Here is an 18,868-nt window from a genome sequence, read left to right as displayed (position 1 = left end):
ATGTTTAAGTCAGTTTCACACACGCAAGAAAAAGAAAAAAAAAATGTTTTCTCCCTCTGAAAATATTTTTTCATTCGGTTTCACGCATGAAAAGAAATGTCCTGAAATATTGTTTTATGTTTTTTTTCATGAGTTTGACAAAACAACATTTCTGTAGAATTTTTTTCACATGAAAAAAGAAAGAATATTTTTGTCTCCTGAAATTTGGTTTTCATTTGGTTTCACAGTAACACAAAGGAATTCCCCTGGAAAAGAAATTAACTTTCACAAACAGAAAAACTAACAAAAAGTACATTTAAATTAAATCCTGAATCCTGAAATTTCCTGAAAAAAAAAAAAAAAAAAAAAAAAAAATCTAATAAAAATTGGTTTCACAGTTTCACACATGCAAAAAAAACAAAAAAACCCCCACAAATATATATATATATATATATATATATATATATATTTTATTTTTTATTTTTACATTTTTAAAATTAAAGCAACATCCATACAGTAAAACTATGGACAGTTGTGATGTACTGATATTTTCTGGCTGTGAGTGTGGTCGGTGTGATGCAGGATTGTTCACTCACATCAGCTGGCTGTCCTCATTGTAGGCCAGGACCTGAGTGACGTCCCAGTCTCCAGACGTGATGGACTGGAGAGTGTCTGTGCTGGTGTTGGGCTTCAGAGAAAAAAAACAGAAAACCAATAATGTTATGAAGACAAGCGCATATTAAGACAACGGTAGAGTTGATTTTATTGCCCCAAAATGTGTTTAAAATACCGCCCTCCTACCTGGGAGATGGACATGGAGATGTGGAAGAACTTTCCCCGGCCTCCTTGAGGGATGGCGCGCGTGAAGAACAGCTTCAGCCCGTCTTTAGAAAACAGAGGCTTCTCGTTCTGAAGACACACAGAAGATAAGTCAGTTAAAACACATACAAATAAAGCACCAAACGTCAAATCACTGGATAACAAAGCTGAGTAAACACTTTATTTTGGTGACCATCATAAAGAAAATAACCAACGCTATAAACAAAATGTCATCTACGGAAGTATAATAAACAACTGCGTCAGTATTCTCACCTGTCTGTGCAGCCAGCCTTCACTTTCATCCTCGTGTTTCTGTAGGAAACAGGTCGACAGAATTCAGTCGTTGTGTATCAATAAAGCACACAAAGTTCAGTATATGTACACACACACACACAGTACTGAGGCGTACCTTCGTGCACACTCCCGTCGTGGCCTCACACAGCGTCAGTATGGAGATGTTCTGGGCTCGGTTCAGCCAGTTGATGGCCAGTTTGGTGGTGGTGGCCCATTTCACCATGGTCACATAGTACTCCCTGTCAAACACAGAGGCGTTATAATAAACAACCATTAGCTTTGTTTACACTGCGAGGTCTGAGAGTCAGCGTCGTCCAATAAATACGTGTTCAGCACTGAAGGAATAACGAGCCACAGTGTTTCCGCTCGCTAACTGCTGATCATAAAAGAATTTGAAAAACGGGATGAAACATTAATGATCTCTCGCGGAGAAATTGAGACATTAGCGCGGAATATAATGAGCCGCGGAGAGGGAGGAATAAGAAATTGGGCATGAATACGAACGGAGGAGAACAAAAACTAAACACAGGGCGGCATTAAGTGGAAACGCATCACTGGAGACGGAGAATCAACCAAATCTTTAGAACACAAAGACAGTAAAACATATCGTAAATGGCTTCATGACATGAATACATGGCAACAAAATATGTAGGTAGGAGAGAGATGATTGGTCGACGGCCTCACCCTATCCTGGGATCATCAGGTCGTCTCATCTCGATGGTGTGAAGAGGTCCGTTCAGGTTCACGACATACAGAGTGATGACCGGGTTCTCCTCACCGGCCTGAACACGGTGAAGAAATTAACAAGTTTTGATGAATAAGGAAGTAGTGGTACAAGTATTTGTCACGTAAACATCATGGTACCAACGGCGCAGTCATACGCCTTCAGAACAAACGGATACAAGTTGCATCTTTATGTACAATGTTAGCCGAATTAACAGGAAGGTCCGAATAGTTAAGAGTTTGTCGTGGACGGCTTTTCACAAAGTTTATAAAGGGTCTCCTGAGTGCACAACTCGCAAAATTAAGGGATTTTTAAAGGGAGTCTGGTGGAACAAACTTTAACTCACACCAAAGTCCGTTCAAAACAAAAAAAAAAGGAAAGCTAACTGGATTTTTTTGTTACACCCTTAGTGCTGATGATAAAACGGCGCACCTTAGGGTAGTGGTACTCCTTCCCCATTGGGTACGGCGTGCCCGTGAACATGGGCAGCTCCATCCTGGGCACCAGGGTGTCGTTGATGGTGGCGTACGCTAGCCTGGCGCCATCTGGAGACCACCAGTGGGCGATGTGGGACTGGAAAATCTCCTCTGGAAGAGAGAGAAGGAGAAAAATGACCATCAATCATAATGACAGTGAGTAAAAAAAACCCCAAAAAACTCACACAGCGGGGATACGAGTAAATGACATGGCTGCGGGCCAACAGAATCACACCGCTGCTTCTCCTCAGGGTTAGAAATTAACAGGTTTAATGGGGAAAATGTCTTTTAAAATGTATATAAATGCCGTTAAAATGTTCCTGCATGAATGTTGTCCATCCAAAATGATTTCTTCATGATAAATTGAGCAGTTTTGGACAATAATCCTGCGTTAAAATCAGGTCGAAGAGGCAGAAATATAAAAGTTCTTCTCTCTGCCCCATCAGCAGCACAGCATACTAACTCTTACCTGACCTGTTTTCTATATTTGGACTCTCTCTCTCTCTCTCTCTCTCTCAATCTTTTAAACCTGCACACACAAACACACACAACCGGAGCGCTGAATGCTGAGGTCATAAATCACAGCGGCTTTTAAATCCGAGCGCAACCCCATCGACCGAAATAGAACCCGGCTGCGTTTTTTCCAGAAAGCAACCGAACAAGCAATTTCTCACCAGGTACGACCGCAACCGAACAACCTCAGTTTTTGGGTTATCATTACCTCTCTCACCCTCTCTCCCTCTTTCTCTCTCTCACTCTCTCTCTCTCTCTTTCTGCCACCTCGACTCGTTTCAGACTCGCCACCTCGACAGTTCCCTCAGGACGCTCTGCGTGCAGGTGCGTGTACTCGAAACTGTGTCGCCGTCACACAGCCTCTTGTTCGACAGACAGCGAGAACATAACGGATGATAAAAGCAGTTCTTTCTGCTGCCACACACACACACACACACACACACACATAAAGCTCCTCTCCACGGCGAGTTATTAAGAAATTATGCAAATAAAATCTCGCTGAGGGAACTTTTCCTGACAACACAACTCTCGGGCCGCGACGACCCGGCGTCATTATGAAGTTCTGCTGCGTCGACGCAGACAGCGTCAAAAAACCCCCCTGCTCTGACTCTTTGTTACGACGCGCCGGCAGCCACGTTTAAAATCAACTTTTGCAATTAAAATTTCATTAATGCTGTTTATCTGTGGGACTGGGCGCTGGCTTTGGGGAATTAACAGACATCAACTACCAATTAGCATTTTCATTAACTGCGCGCGCTCGGTGGAGACACTCGACTCGACACGCAGCATCGTTTGATGGCGACGCTCGTATACGTTTGTTCTTTCAGCAATCCTGCGCGGGTACTGGAGCCTGTAGCATCTTCCCACTGCTGGACTGAACTAATAATAACACCCAGACGTCTTTGTTGCCGGTGACAATAAGAAAAGGGACTAATGGAGGCAGTTAGTCCGGTTTGCGCTCCTCGCCATGCATGATTGGATCTCGTTGTCTGAAGACGAACGGAGCAGCACCGGCGCTGCATCTTTTTTTGGGAAAAGATGAAGAAAAATACAAAATAATAAAAGTGATTTCTCGCACGGCCGGTTTCCACATGGCTTTTCCCCGCCAACTTCAACCGGCGGCAGCTTTTAAAAGCGTCTCCACGTGGAGTGGAACCCACCGGGCCTGTCGGATCTGCTCGGCCGGGGGGGGTCGGCCCGGTCACCTTGGCCAGTCGAGGAGAGAAAGTGGCTGGAGGGGACGCTGATGTGTGCGAGGTAAACAAAAGAAAAAGTGAAGTAATAATGAGAGAGAAATAATGCGCCGACTCCTACTTCTGCCTCTTTGGTAACCAGATTATTTCTCTTTCTTTTCTTTTTCGACCAGACACTGAATGAATCTGGATATTTGGGAAATAAAACCTGCTGATGTCGATAAATCGGCCGATATCTTTAAAGATATACTTCACAAACAATCACTAGAATTTTAAATAAGTTACACACAGTATCTTTTGAAATATGTTCTGTCAACAAACGATAAAAAAATATCAGCGATATCGGCCACAAATATCAGCTGAACGATATATCAGTCGGGCTCTGATGATTAGCGAGCTGATGCCGGTCTCCTCTCCTCTTCTCTTTGCTCCCTATCCTGCCGTGTGGAACCACATTATTCACTTAGCAAAGAGCATCATTAATGCATGAGACGGGACGAGTCAAGTGGCCGATGGGAAATAATAATGTGACACATCCAGGCGGACTGGACTAACGAGGACGGGAGAGGAAAGAGAAAATCAAACGGCGACGGATGCTTTTCATCCCGTTCTTTCTCTCGGCAGGAATAATCCACCTGGTGAACTCTGCACCGAGGCACCGGCGATGACGTTGTGTTTAAAAAAGTTGGCCGCTTCTTTCCAACAGAGGGCAGCAGAGTCACACGATAGAGGTGCAAAAGTGGAGCAAAGCACTGTGGCACAGAAAGCAAAGCTGCCCTCATTCATCCCGACTGTGAACCACTTTACTGATCAACTTAACTGAATCTACCGCAACTGCAGAATCCTGGGATCCACGAGTCGAACCGAGACTCAGAAGTCACGACATTCTGCTTTTTTCCAGCTGAGAAACCTGTCAGAGAAGCAGCTGTTACTATAAATACCGCCGCGCTGTCTGAGCTGACGGTGTAAGTGACAACCGAGCGAGAACAGAAAAGCACATGACGGAGCGAGGTGAGATTCTTCGCAGCCTCGTCTTCAGCTCCATCCAGAGCACACGGTGCACGGTGACGAGGGAAGAAAACGCCGTTGTAGGCAAACAGACGGGAGGGTAATCAGAGAAACGGAGGATGTGTACTGTGTGTGCACTTAGCCTAAAAGATGTTTCCACAGACGACAGACGACAGACGGAAGTGTCCACATTCTGAGAGAAAAGAAACCCTGATGATGTCACAGTGATGTGACCAAAACACTCTGCGTCATGTTTGATGTTTTCTTTTTAAAGACTTGCATCATGGGAAATGTAGGATCCAGCATATACCGGTCCAGCGTGGCAGCTTATTGGTATAAGTTGTCTTATTTTACCAAAATGATTCACCTAAATGCGTTTCTGTTGACACGTTGCACAAGTAACAAGGCGTGCTGTCTCTGAATCTGTTGCTATTTGAACTAAATATTTCTTAATTTTTAAGTTTTTTTTTTTCGCAAAGTCACACTGGACGCCCCTCTTTTGCGCAGAGTAGCCAGATTTCACCAGATGTTTTACCCCTTACGTCACGATTTCTGCCGCCCAGGCCCGCGAAAGTGACGATCTACGCCGCGCGATGTCGCCATTTTCCCTCTTTCTTTCTTCTTTTTCGGCTGCGCAAAGAATCTTGGGATATGTGAGGCCACGAAGGATCGTAGCGGTGCGTCCTCCAGAAACAGGGAAACGAAGGACCTTGATTTTGGACCTTGTTCGCCTGCCTGGGTTTTTGTATCGCTCAACCTCCCTCTGAGTAAAGACTCGTTCGCTGCCTCCCTTGGTTCTGTTGTTCTGTTTGGACTGTGACAATTTATTTCCATCACGCGAGCGTCCCCGGCTCCACTTCTTTCTTCCACAGTTATTAAAAATCAAACGAGCTCCAGCGCTCTCATTTATAACGTTTTGATTTGCTGACTTAGTCCTGAAATTGTCTCCCCTGGCGGACGTAATATTTCTGTTTACCAGCGACTCCAAAAAGTCCGCGTCCTACAGTGACAGCGTCAAAGTAAAAGACACCGGCTCCTGCAAGAATTCATTAAGCTTCCTCCGTGCTGAGCGGACTGATGGAGAGTTTCCCGGCCCTGCTGTTTGTGTGAAGTTCCACAGGCGATGCAGCTCGGACGCACTTAAAAAAAAAAGTTCCACAAAACTACCTCCAACTGTGCGTCTCGCATCAGCTGCGGCTCGTAAACTCAAACCCACGTTTTTATTCCCCTTTACTAATCTCTCCCTTTTTCGAGTGCACCAAGTGTTGATTGCGCGGTTCCTCGGCGGCGCCGGCGGGGCTCGGCCGCAAACGAAAGCGATAAACAGACACAAACCCGGGCAACACAAGGCTCTCGATGCAAACAAGTCATCTGGCCAAACATCTATGGGGGGGGGGGCGAAACACGACGCGAATCAAAAAGCAACGCTGCGGTTTTTTATCTCGCCGCACCAGAGCCCGACAAACGGTGGTTTCCTCGGGCCGCGTCGCGCTGCGGGACGCGTCGGCATCGGCGCGGCCTCGGTAATCAGACGGCAGACAGATGACAGAACACTTGAGAGTCTCCTGAGGCGTTTTTGGACTATTACACACAGCCGGCGGGGTTTCTTGGCTGCGTCTCTTTAATTGTTTTCCCCCAGTCTCCTCCATGCACACTTAAAAAAAACACAGAACACACACACACACTCACACACATTCGTGGATTTAAAACAGCAACGCGGCCCCGGAGGACGTTCGAATCTGGGAGATTATTCGCCAACCTTTCACCCCTCGGCATCAAATCTGCCGGAGCTTAAAGGCCTCGTCCCTCCTCGCCGGCAGTCTGAGCCTCAGCTTGACCTTGGCCAGAGCGGGAGCTCGAGTCATTAGCACGGAAAATCTTCCGCCTCGCGGTCACACTGATGAATGTAAACATTACACAATCTGGTGCGGCTCCTAAGCTCCCCTGCAGATGCCGGCATCACCGCTGGGCCGGCGCCAAATCTATTTACAGGCTTAAGGACATTTTTTTATTTTTTTTTAAAAAGGGATTTAACATTACCGGGAATGAAAGTGACTTTTAGTGTGTTAGAAATATAACAGGATACAAATAAATCATCATGTGTGCGTTGATTCCATTTTGGCATAACGCTGTGGACACCTGAACACAACACCGTGATGTGATTATTGAACACTTCCTGCTAAAATCAGAAGTCTCCAGTTTTTTTTTTTTTCAGGCGTTCCACTGGATTTTGGAGCCCGGCAGCAGGGATTTGCTCCCGTTCAGCAACAAGAGCATTAGTGAGGCCAGGCACTGATGTCGGGAGATAAGGTCGGACTAACAGCTGCTCTCCCAGTTCGTCCTCAAAGCACCGGACAGGGGCGCAAATAAAAAAGCTTTTACCGGTGAACCCGGCTTTGTTGATTTGAAACAGGGAAGTAAAATACAATCCGGTGATGTCGTATCAGTGTTCACCTTAACTGGAACTAAGGAGGGTTCTCATTTATGTTAAACAGTCTCCCAACCCTTTAAAGAATGAGTCGTATTTGGTGTTTGATTATGTTTTCACTTTTCCACAGGTGTTCCTCACTTTGTCACCTGCGACGCTCCCGACTTTAACTCCTATAAAAGAGGTTTGATTTCAGTCTACACACTGATGAATGATCGGTTGTTTGTTATGAACATTTAGCTCCAACTAAAGCAGTCAAATTCAACAAATGCCAGCTTCATGAAGGTTTATAATGTTTAGAGGTGTTATTAAACCTTCTAGTAGTGGAATACATGTAACAGGATTACATGATCAGATGTAATTAGATTACAGATACATAAAAGAAGTAGATTACCAACAGGATTATGATTAAAATGAAGTATGATAAGTAACGATCACTCTGCTCGGTGAGACGTTATCAAGATTGAATAAAAGTCAAGTAACTAATATGTCTTTTTTCTTGACTTAAAGGTTGAATATGTAATATGCTTATTAAAAGCTATATTTGTTCAAAAATAATACATCCACGGGGCGTTTAGAGGGGCGCAGATTAAAAGTAATGCGTTTCCTTGAAAGATTATATTTAGTCTGAAATAAATAATTTAAGAAATTTTGACGGGTTCGACAATGACTTCCTGTTTACATCGTACCAGCCAAATAGCGGCCGGCATTGCGGGTTGCCAATTTCGCAACCTCGGCAATGCTCGGCAAAGCTTGGCACAGCTAGGCCGACACTGGGTAAAATGGCGGAGTCTGCAAGCTCTTCAGAGCCCCAGCGAACGGTGCGTTACCTGTCCCAGCAGCTGAGTGACGAGAGAGAGCAAAAACCAGAGTAAATATCGGTGAAGCATACGCTCGATGGACTCAGGTAAAGGATTTCCACGGCATCAAAACACACGCGGAAATGGCGAACTTTCTCCTGGATCGGTAAGCTAACTCGCTTGCTAACTTAGCTAACGTTACCTGTCGGTCAAACTCCTCTGCTGTACTTATTTTCATCATATCACGTTGATCCTAGATATGAGAATACTGATCGTGACCCATCGACCTCCACATCCAGTAAACGGAGGAAACGGAGGCGGCTCAATCCTCCTGCCCTGTCCAAACCTGGCAACCCGACCGCTGGAATAACCTTTTTGTTGTCGCGACTACGATCGTGAGACACTAGATGGCGGCATTCAGCTCATATTCCATATTCCAACCTTTAACTTGTGAATGTTTGGTATTGAGGTAATCCAAAAGTAACAGAAAGTAATCAAGTAACACTTTGTGATACTTGGATTACACTTTTGACGACATGATTTAACAGTAAACCGTTAGTGAAGTGACCCTCACGACCCTGACTTTAATGGATATAAACTGAGTGGACAGTTAATGTCGTACAGTTTATCTTCACCACAAACCTCCAAAACGACCATTCCATTGATTAAACGCGTCTCTAAAACCGCCTCGACACAAACTGGACCTTACAGCCTTCGTGTTGGGAGGGTTAGAGGCAGGACTGTTCCACCAGACTGCCTCAGTTTCAGCTCGGCGCCAACGAAGCGACGACTTCAGATACGACCGTGAAAGTGAATCACCGCCTCTCTGAATCTGCGATTAAAGGCGAGGCTGTTAAATCTAACTGCAGCTCGCCGCATCGAATAACATGTCCAAAGAAACTATGATTATTAATAATTACTTACAGCCTCTTATCTTTGGATTTCGCCTTAACTACCCTCATTATCTCCAAACGTCCTTATTACCTCAAGACACTGTCTCCAATCTCAACTTGAAATAACGCCTCGTATCTGTGACTGAATAATTAAATACTTCACGATAGCTGGCTTCATAAAAAAACAGCGAGGAAAGGCAGAAACACTCGACTGTATTAAAAGCTTGTGATTAAATTAAAGTGTTGTTTAATCCGACTGGAGGATGACCACCTGCCGTCACCGGTGACAACTAGGAAGAAACTAAAATCTAATTATGTTGGGGGTTTTTTTTCACGCTTTTATATCATCGTCATGAGCGTCGCCGCGATCCCGCGGAAGATTTATCTGGTCAATAAATGATGAGTGTGAATCACAAAGCCTTCAGCGGCTCATAAATACGAGTCGGGAGGTCAAAGTGCTGCAGTAACGCCCTGATGAATGTTTGAATGCCGGAGGAGGGATACGGCTCCTGGAGGATGGACGTGGGGGCTTCCGGCGTCAGCCCCGGCCGACGCGGAGATAAGAGGAGGCTGCGGGGGTTGATGCCTCTCGTCCTGCGCCGTCGACCTCAGATAACCTCCACGTCGCAGCTCCCAGATCCTCCCGGGTGGCAGCCGTTCACATTATCAGACACTCGCGCGCCGTTTTACGCTCCAAGCGGAGGATTAACAGCTTGTTGTGTATCACAGGTCTGTCTCCATCTCTGCTATCTCTATATCTGTGTCTTCGCAGCTTCCCCCCCCCCCGTCTCCCTCCTGCTCTGTTATTAAAACACTGTTCCACTGGAGCAGAGAGTGCACCCAGCGCAGCGGATATAAATTCATTAGGTGAATGCTAACGCTGCCTTTTTTTTTTTTTCCTTCTTTTTTTACTGCGAGGCACGCAGGTGATGCTTTGATCGGAGAGCGCCGTGACATCTGTATCGGAGTGTGCGCGACACACGCCACCGCTGAATTAATGCAAAGCAATCCGTGTAGAACAGTCATTCATTTTCCGGAGGGGGGAAGCTGTGTAGAGCAGAGGCAGGTTGACAAGAGTTTACAATTTCTTAATTTACCTGCAGGAAAAAAAGGAAATCAAGCGCTCGCACGCCAAAAATACTAATGTGGCTGCAGACGCTGGGGAGTTGTGCTGTCTCATGTCATTACTCGCTGATACATGCGTAGCCGCAGAGCGTTCGAATTAGAGTAACGGGAGGGAATGAGGAGAAAAGAGAGAGAGAAAAGAGGTGCACTTAAATATGTTACAGCAGACACTTTTGAGGGGCTGCCGGTCTAAACGTGCTGTCTGGATCTTCCATACTCGTCTGAGCTCGACGGTCGGAATGGAACGCTCATTTCGATGATGACATAAGTCTGTGGATCTTTACCATCAGCAACCTCATGACCGTCATTAAAATGTCAATGATTGGTGAGAACGTCAATCTAACACCGGCGTCTTCACAAAAAACAAGCAGCGATTTGCAAAAAGTCACGAGTAACACAACTTGTGTTGCTCCTGACTTCTTCTTTCTTCAACTTTTTTTAAAAAGTAGTGTTCAGGAATGGTGTTTTACTCCAACATCCTGAAAGTGCAATTAATAAAATCTGTTTAAATTCATTCAAATTATAAAGATGCTACAATTGCAGGTTAAGAACAAATCCGCTAAAGCATTTGGTTAGTTTGGTTTATTTACTTTAATGTTTGGATGTTTGGGGCCAGTGGCCTACAATAAGTGACTTCATCGACAACTGTCACCTGACGGAAGGAATTGTTAGACACCTTTTGTGAAAAAAAACACCTGTATTGATGTCTGTACACTAAATATAATGCTATAGCCAGCAGGGGGGGGTTAGCTTAGCTTAGCTTAGCTTAGCTTAGCTATGGAAACAGGTGGAGGCAGCTAGCCTGGCTCTATCCAAAGTCAGCTTACAAGCACCTATAAATCTTTCTTTCACGACATTTAATCGACACAAAAACACTACAAGTCTACAAACGAGTTACACAGAAATATGAGTGGGATCATTTCTCGGCCGGGCAGTGATTTCCTAAAGTCGACATTTTTGGAGCTTTAGAGCTGCAAGTTGGTGGATTTTTTTTGTTGACTTCTTGTCGGAGCCAGTTTGAGTCTTTCCAGTCTGAAAACACGCATCTGGGTTTTCACTTAGAGGAAACGTTTTTGGAATTGCACAAAATTGGAGACAATACTGGGAATGTTGATTCATACGCAACCAACAGATATATAAAAAAGGTACCAGTCATCTCATTTATTTCATCTTACAAAGAAGATAAGCATCACTCTTGATAATCAAACTGGTCCTTTCATAGCAACACCTGTCAGCCTTACCTTCATACAGCCAGTCACTGAGCCCGTTGAAGATGACGCCCTCCTTGCCGGTCGACACCAGACGAATGGAGCGGCTCTCCACGGTGGAGCGATAGTAGATGTTGTTCTCGAAAATGAAGATCTACAGGAGCCAAAAAGAGGAGGCAGACATTTGAAAGTGTTACGGATCTCTGTTCAAACAGCTGAATGCGCCTGCGTAGGACTCCACTTCCAGCTCTGTGGACGTTGCTCTGCAGCCGACCCCGGCTGACAGCACTCCTACTGGGAATTTCTTTATAGTGAAGAAGCTATTTCATCGTTATTATTAATATCAACACGCACAGGAGGAAGCCTGCGGGCGGTCTTTGCGTTTATACCGACATGTTACATCTCAGGAGGGCGACCCGGGCGAGGCAGAGATCACGCCATCACGGCTCAAGATCAAGCCGGCGGTCGAAGCTAACATTAGCACGGTCACGAATAAGAGAACAGGACTCACACCGGTGACGGCAGCGTTTCATTCAAGAGGCAAGCAAAAGTTTTTTGACAAGATACAAAGGAGGAGAAAAGAGAAAGTCTTTTGAGCTCCTGATAAGACGAACAACCTTGGGAGCAAACTTCCGACTTTGACGCTCTCCTCCGCAGGCCTGCGGGGCTTTCAAGATAACTGAAGGTCAACTCTTTCATTACAGAGAATAATAGATCATCAGCACCCACGGTGAGCGTGGCGGGGCGGTGCGGCTCTCAGGGCTGGAATTTTAAAATGTTACAGCCTTAATGCCACGCTGAAATCAATCTCGGGCTATTACGGAATAAGAGTTCGCTCTGTATCTCAAGGATTATGGAATCTTTTGGCCTCGAGCTGGTACCATCGTATCGGTCTGTAAATGATTCTCCCCGCAAAAAACGTAACTCACTAAGAAAAGTCTGAGCGACAGGCGCGTGCGGATTCATCCGACATCTTTCTGCAGCGTTAAAACGGTCGACGTGACGAGAAACACTTGAACTAAGTGCCAAGTGAAATGTTTCTGAGGCATTTTTCTTTTAAGGCAACACAAATCTGTCACAATTACTTCCTCTTGAGGAGACGCAATCTTGGGGGGCCCATGTGGTTTGGTGTCACTTTGGTGCAGATGGAGTCCCTGTATAGAAGCTAATCTAGGCCACAGCACAGAGAGAAGACCTGGCCCCGTTCTCTGAAGGAAGCTAAAAAACTCTGCCAGCGATGGCTGGGATCCACACTCATCCTCGGCGAGAATATTTTGGAAGGGATGACACTAACTTTTGCTGCTTCGGTTCTGTTTGTCTGGGATGGTGATGCCGCGCAACTGAGACCGCGCCAACACCAAGTAAACTATTTAGGTGGGAGGATGTAAGCCTGACAAATTGAAGGAAACGGCATTAAAATGTGAGGTTTGCAGTTGTGTTTTTACTGTCTGTGACTCTGGAGGTGCTGTAGCTTTGGTCAGTGGGTCAGTGTGTCCGTCCACCACTGTGGTTCAGACTGGAACAGCCTCAGGCCAACAACTATAAGATGGATGGCCATAAAATCCACAGGGCCGTAAAAAATTCAGGCTCAATTGCAATAACTTCCACATCATTATCAGGCCAGAATTTTAATTTCTCTTAAACTTTGATTCATGATTTTATAGCTCGGGTGTGTTTTAATGCCATTTAGCTGATGCTTGCATGCTAACATGCTAAGCTGAGACTGTAAACATGATGAACATAATACCTCAGTATGTTAGCATCGTCACTGCTAGTTTGTTTGCATGCTAATGACCCATCTCCACAGTCTTGTGTCAGTACTGGAGAAAAGTCTGGCAGCACCCATTAACATTTTACTAGTCTTAGCTTTTTCCAAGCCCCATGATACCATTTGTAAATTATGGGTGCGACGTCCAGTCAGCAGTTTGCAGTGGAAACAGGATGCTAATCCAACACCCTGGCATCAAAAAGGGCAGAAAGTTAGCTTCTGCTAGCTTGTTTAAATTGGTACAGATAGCGACCAGGTGAAGGGAAGGCTAACTCGCCATATTTTAGGATGTTAGCTTATTTTTTTCGGTAGCAGCAAGGATTTTGATAATGGTAACATTTGCTGCAATGACAGGCTCGCTTTGACCGTCGACATCCTGGGAGTTAGAATAGCATTTAGCTAGCGCGCCGATAACAAACCCACTAGCATGGCTGTAGACACTCAGTCTTGTTTAGCGGAAAACCTGTGTTAGAAACTGAGTGTGTGCTGGGAGAAAAGGTCTAAAGAAAGATGTTATCCAAATGCATTATGGGACATGTAGGAACCAGACTTTTTTTAAATCGTGACCTGTACAGAGTAAAAATTTCAATATCTGCCTTTTAATCTTGTCGAGTTCCACAACTTTATGTAGGTTTAACATTTAATTGGTGGAAAACTTTTACAAGTTGGACAGCATAAGATTAAAAAGAGGTTTCTCTCAGACACACACACACACACACACACACACACACACACACAGTCTCTGCCGTCTAATGTAATACAAAGGTTACGTCTCGCGGGGCTGAACGTCCACACTTTGAGCCACATGTGGAGGATTAGCCGCCCACAGGGAGCGTGAAAAGAAACTTTCACATTCACTGGGGAGTTTAGTTTGTCAAAAACAAGCCTCTGCGCCTCTGTGAAGAAAAAAAAAAAAGAAATAACATGCCACTCATGCACCCAATTACATTGACTTCTTAGCCTAACAAACAGCTTAACATGTGGCGGGACAGCTGTGTTTGCCGGCGTAAATACCAGCTCGTACGTATGTGATCATTCTCTACGGGAGAGTAAATGAGATTTAATTAAGTTCATAAGGGATTTGGGAACAGAATAACAGGTGGGCTGATTTATGTATATTAGGTGTCTGAATATGACGGCGCGTTTAGCTTGCAGAGCGCGTTTAGCTTGTTTTCTGCTGACGGACATCTCTCCCCTTCAACCTCCACCTCTTCCGACAGAGGACATCCCGGACCTTCGGGGGGGGGGAAGCAGCTGCTGCGTCGCTTTTCACGCTAACATAACTCGCCTGATGGAAGTAAAAACACTTCACGGCTAATGGCGGGAAACTGGAGGCTATATCAATCTAGCGACCGTGTTAATTAATCCGCTGACGAGATAACAGGTAATTAATAGCATTGTGCTGCAGGATGTTATCACTTACAGTCTGTCTGCCCTGCAAACCAACAGACTGGAGCTCATTAATGCTCTGACAAGTTTTCCGACTGCGCGATGATGAAGGCGGAAAATGACTCATCGTGGAAGGAGCCGCAAAGGACCATTGCTCCTTGTGATTCAAACAATGCTGTTTAATTTGAAATGTGTTTACTGGGAGAGCTCGGTGAGTCATTTGGATGATTTACACCCCCGAGGGAAAGAATAGTCTGCGAAGAGGTGTTGATGGGAACGCTGCTCGTGAAATCATAACGATTATCCGAGTGCTAATTCACGGTTTGGATCCCTCGAAAGTTTCTTTGGTATTTCTAGACTGACTTTTTCGCCGTGCAGCATCACAGTTCAGCTAAAAAAAAAAAAAAAGCTGCTGTCTTTCTACCAAATTTAGAGGACGCAACCTGTGAATCATTGGCCGCCCCTCGGTATCCCATAATCCATTGTGCGCCGGTCACTTGGTCAATGTAATGGAGCATTCAGGAGATCCCGGTCAGCTCGTAAAGTCAGGAAATGCAACGTGACCGTCAGGTAGTTGCGTCGTCAATCTCGGGTAAATCCATTACATGAAGGGGGGGACGATGAAAACGCCACTAGAAGTCGAGCATTAACTCCACTGTTTGCTCGTTAGCGGCCTGATTTGTTCGCCGGAGTGTGGATGCCTTTACGATCACCTTGATACGCTGTTTTGCGAGCTGTTCTGTGTTGGAAATGTGTGAAAATGTCACAACTCTGCCCGTAACCTCAGGCATAATGGAACTTTTTGCCACCACTCAGCTGTTTAAGGTTAATTTCCCTGAAATATCTGACGTTGTAATTTGACAAGGAGCACCTGAACGCACCATTAGTTTCGTTTCGATGCAAGGCTTGACCCACCTTCACGGGCTGCGACCTTCGGCGGAGTTAACATCTGTGCAAAGATTTACATTGGCATCGGCACAGTGTATGACTGCATGAGGAGTAACCCGAGGGCTGCGCTAATGAATATTTGTGCATTAACAACGGATCACGTCATGAGGAATCGCTGGAAGTCATAGATTACACAACGACTCTGCAGTTTTAGTGTCTTTCAGCTCACAACTTCATTGTTTCGGCCAAGTCCCATCGCTCTCATCGGTGTTGTTTCCAGATACAGGAAGCAGCGAGGACGTTGTGTACATGTTATTCTTGGCGTTCAAGTGGTTAAGTCATGAGAGCACAGCTGCCAGGCTAACGATTTTAGCAAGCTAGACAGCAGGTGAGGTAATGCCGGCGTGGCTGTTGTTCAACTCTGTTTTTCTTCCGCTCAGGACGGTCTCAAAAATTAATTATCTCACGCAGACCTTGAAAAGATCACTCACTCGTACTCTTATTCCACCAAGCCTGGATTACTGCGACGCTCTTTATCCTCTTTTGTCAGAAAGCCACATCTCACCTCCGACTTGTTCAAAATGCAGCTCCCAGACTTTAATTTAACTAAAAATGAGATCACATCGCTGCCGTCCTCGCGCCTCCTGAGTGGTTTCTTTTACCTTCTAGAATTGATTTTGTTAGAATTGAAAGATTTGAATGCCAACCTTTACAGCTCTGCAGGGTTTTTATCCAGTAGTTTTTATTTTGTCCTATAAATGTACAACCGGCTATCTAAAGCAAAGGCCTAGACAACATATTTAAAAGAAATCTAAATGGTTTGATCTTGTATGTTTTGTTTCTTTTTCTTGTCGTTGCTATAGACTCTCTTACAGTTTGATTCGAAATTGAATATATGACTGACGCGACCATTAATTAACATTACCGTCTAATGAATGAATCACCAGCAAACACATACATTTAGCAACTTGGCCATTTTGAAGGCATCGAGCAGCTAGCTAGCGGACGCGGTGAGGAATTTAGTGGCTAAAGCGGCGGACATTTGCCTCGGGGAGCTGTCGGAGAGCAAAAAAAAAACAGCACTAAAACTATAATGACTTCCATCCATCAGGTGGGGAACGGACATAAATGCTAATGTTGCTGCGCATGTTTAAAGGTGATAATCTGTCAGTGTTGTGTTAACAGCTTGTTGTACTGCCGCCAAGAAGCCAAAGGGAAAAAAAAAATTAAGAAATCAGTTAATGCAGGTTTAAACAAGTACTACTCGCACTCCCTCCATTACTCATTCCAGCTCCTCCATCAGACGGCTGCTGTAAATCCCCTTAAAGTCATTAATTCTACCGCGTCTTCCATTAACTTTAAAAACTGCATGCAGAGGACGATGCATGCGAGCACTTATTTTGCACTTGGTTGCCCTTTCTGCAAAGTCATATTCGTTCTGTATTCGTATTCCCGTTTATCTTTGTCTGTGTTTTCTTTGTGTTTTTCAGCGTGCTCTCCATCCAAGATCAGTTTCAAAAGGCTAAATGGAAGACAGTGAGGATGGCCTGACTCTTAACTTTGAAACACCATCGTCAGGAGGCAGTGATGAGCCCCGGGGCGGGACGTCATTGGAATCGTAGTTTCTTACCAGTTGCTGACCCTGGGGTCCCCAGCCGGCGTACTGCAGCTGAGCGTTTCGCACCTCCGGAGGATTCAAGTTCCACGTCTCCCTGCGGAGCACAGACAGAGGAAACAATGCCATCAGACGGAGAGGTGCAGACGCACATGCACACGGCGATCGTCTGCCTCGGGCGCCGCTGCAGCAGCAGCAGGAGGAGGAACAAGTGTAGCACATCACAGAACAAAGCTTTAAGTGTATCCATAAATACCTGCACTCTATAACAGTGTCACCTCTCCTGATTGGGGAAAGTGCTGCGCAGTGCAGGCTGCAGAATTAGAGGTGCCACTGCCTCTATGTCTTTGTCTGGAGCTCAGGATGAATGAGGTCATCAGCTGAGGTGGGTTTTTTTTTTTTTTTTTTTTGTGGGATCACTACCACTGGGTGGCAGCACACAAATAGAGTTGAGCACAGGAGCTGCTGACGGGGCTGTAATACTGCGAGCAGGTGAGGAAGTCATTTGAAAGAGAAGTAAGTGAGGTATTTTGTATCGGCTGCTGACAAAACAGTTCAATTCTGGCTTCTTAACCCTCTCAGGCATGAAGTATTGAAACAAAAAGAGTGTTTTCACTCTTTAACAAGGGAAAATAATGTCAATAACAATACATTTTACATTAAAGGAGTATAGAAAGTGATTCAGAAATGACTGCTTAACACTTTTACTATTAGAAAACTGGGTTACAACTATATTTTTCAGCAGTATCCCAGTAAGACAGGGGACAAGACTATTGTTTCAGCAGCAAGTTTAGTTTTTTGATTTTAACAAGTGAGGTTATTGCAGTTCCTTGCTGCATGTGCTGTGTTTACAGTCATTTACATGATGTGTTAAGAAGTTTAATTAAATTGAGGTTCACCTAAATCAAGTGCTGGTGCGCCGAAATGAGAAAATTAGGCGCACCAGGGCAAAAGTCAGTCTGGAAGTATTCAACCTATCAAAACTGTATCTAAATAAAGTGCACTGTACATTTTAAAAGTTGTCTTTACTTTAAAAGAGCCCAGAAACAGATTATCTCAGAATTACCAAGAACCTAAAGAAGACTATTATGTTTAACTTGCACGAGTTAAAAAGTTCACTACTTCACTTGGTAATATTGAGGTAGTCGGTTTCCTTTTTTGAAGTAAAGTCTCTTTGTCGGACGCCAGAGGAACTTGGACTACATCTCCTGGTCATTCCGACGTTTTTAATTCATGATGCCATTTCTCAAAGGGGCAAAGACAACAGAGATAATATTCAAATAAGACCGTGGGAAAGGTTTTGGGGTTCCTTTGCATGAAGGGAATACATTTATTATGTTGTAACTGTGTGTCATGGTTTTCTGTTGTCTGTCAGGAGTAAGAACATGATTTCATGTTTATGTTCATGCTATAAAAGGTCACTTTGGGGGCGACTATGACTCAAGAGCTCCTCTCGTCCGCATGCTGAAGCGTCCTTGGACAAGTTTATAAACCCCAGACAGGTCGCGACGGTCAGCCGAGCCCAGCGCCTCGCACGGTATCCTGCTGCCACCTGTGTGTGAGTTACTGTGTATGAATCTGTGAATGAGCAGCAAATTGTGAAGCTCTTTCGATGAAAGCTCCACACAAATGCAGCCATTTCTCATTTATTTTGTAATGAACACGTTCTGCTTCTCTTTTAACGTTTTAAAATGAAGATCAGAGGGGTGACGTCGCGACAAAGAGTCCAGACTTGCTAGATTTCACTA

General features: G+C 44.9%; 1 protein-coding gene across 6 annotated transcripts in view; it reads right to left on the bottom strand.

Annotated features, from left to right (window-relative positions):
- Positions 1-18,868, bottom strand: part of LOC115570266 (dipeptidyl aminopeptidase-like protein 6) — a 242,231-nt gene that overhangs the window by 12,441 nt on the left and 210,922 nt on the right. For all 6 annotated transcript variants that reach the window (XM_030398729.1, XM_030398732.1, XM_030398730.1 and 3 more), the window contains 8 exons: positions 17,136-17,217; positions 11,494-11,614; positions 2,249-2,403; positions 1,777-1,874; positions 1,208-1,331; positions 1,072-1,110; positions 781-888; positions 576-667 (listed from right to left, as the gene is read on the bottom strand). In XM_030398729.1, coding sequence (XP_030254589.1) covers positions 576-667; positions 781-888; positions 1,072-1,110; positions 1,208-1,331; positions 1,777-1,874; positions 2,249-2,403; positions 11,494-11,614; positions 17,136-17,217 — 819 coding nt within the window. The remainder of the gene's footprint in view (positions 1-575; positions 668-780; positions 889-1,071; positions 1,111-1,207; positions 1,332-1,776; positions 1,875-2,248; positions 2,404-11,493; positions 11,615-17,135; positions 17,218-18,868) is intronic.

This window comes from Sparus aurata, chromosome 19, assembly GCF_900880675.1.
Source record: "Sparus aurata chromosome 19, fSpaAur1.1, whole genome shotgun sequence".
Taxonomy (NCBI): domain Eukaryota; kingdom Metazoa; phylum Chordata; class Actinopteri; order Spariformes; family Sparidae; genus Sparus; species Sparus aurata.
The sequence above is the reverse complement of the archived record's forward strand: the minus strand, read 5'-3'. Positions and strand labels throughout refer to the sequence as shown.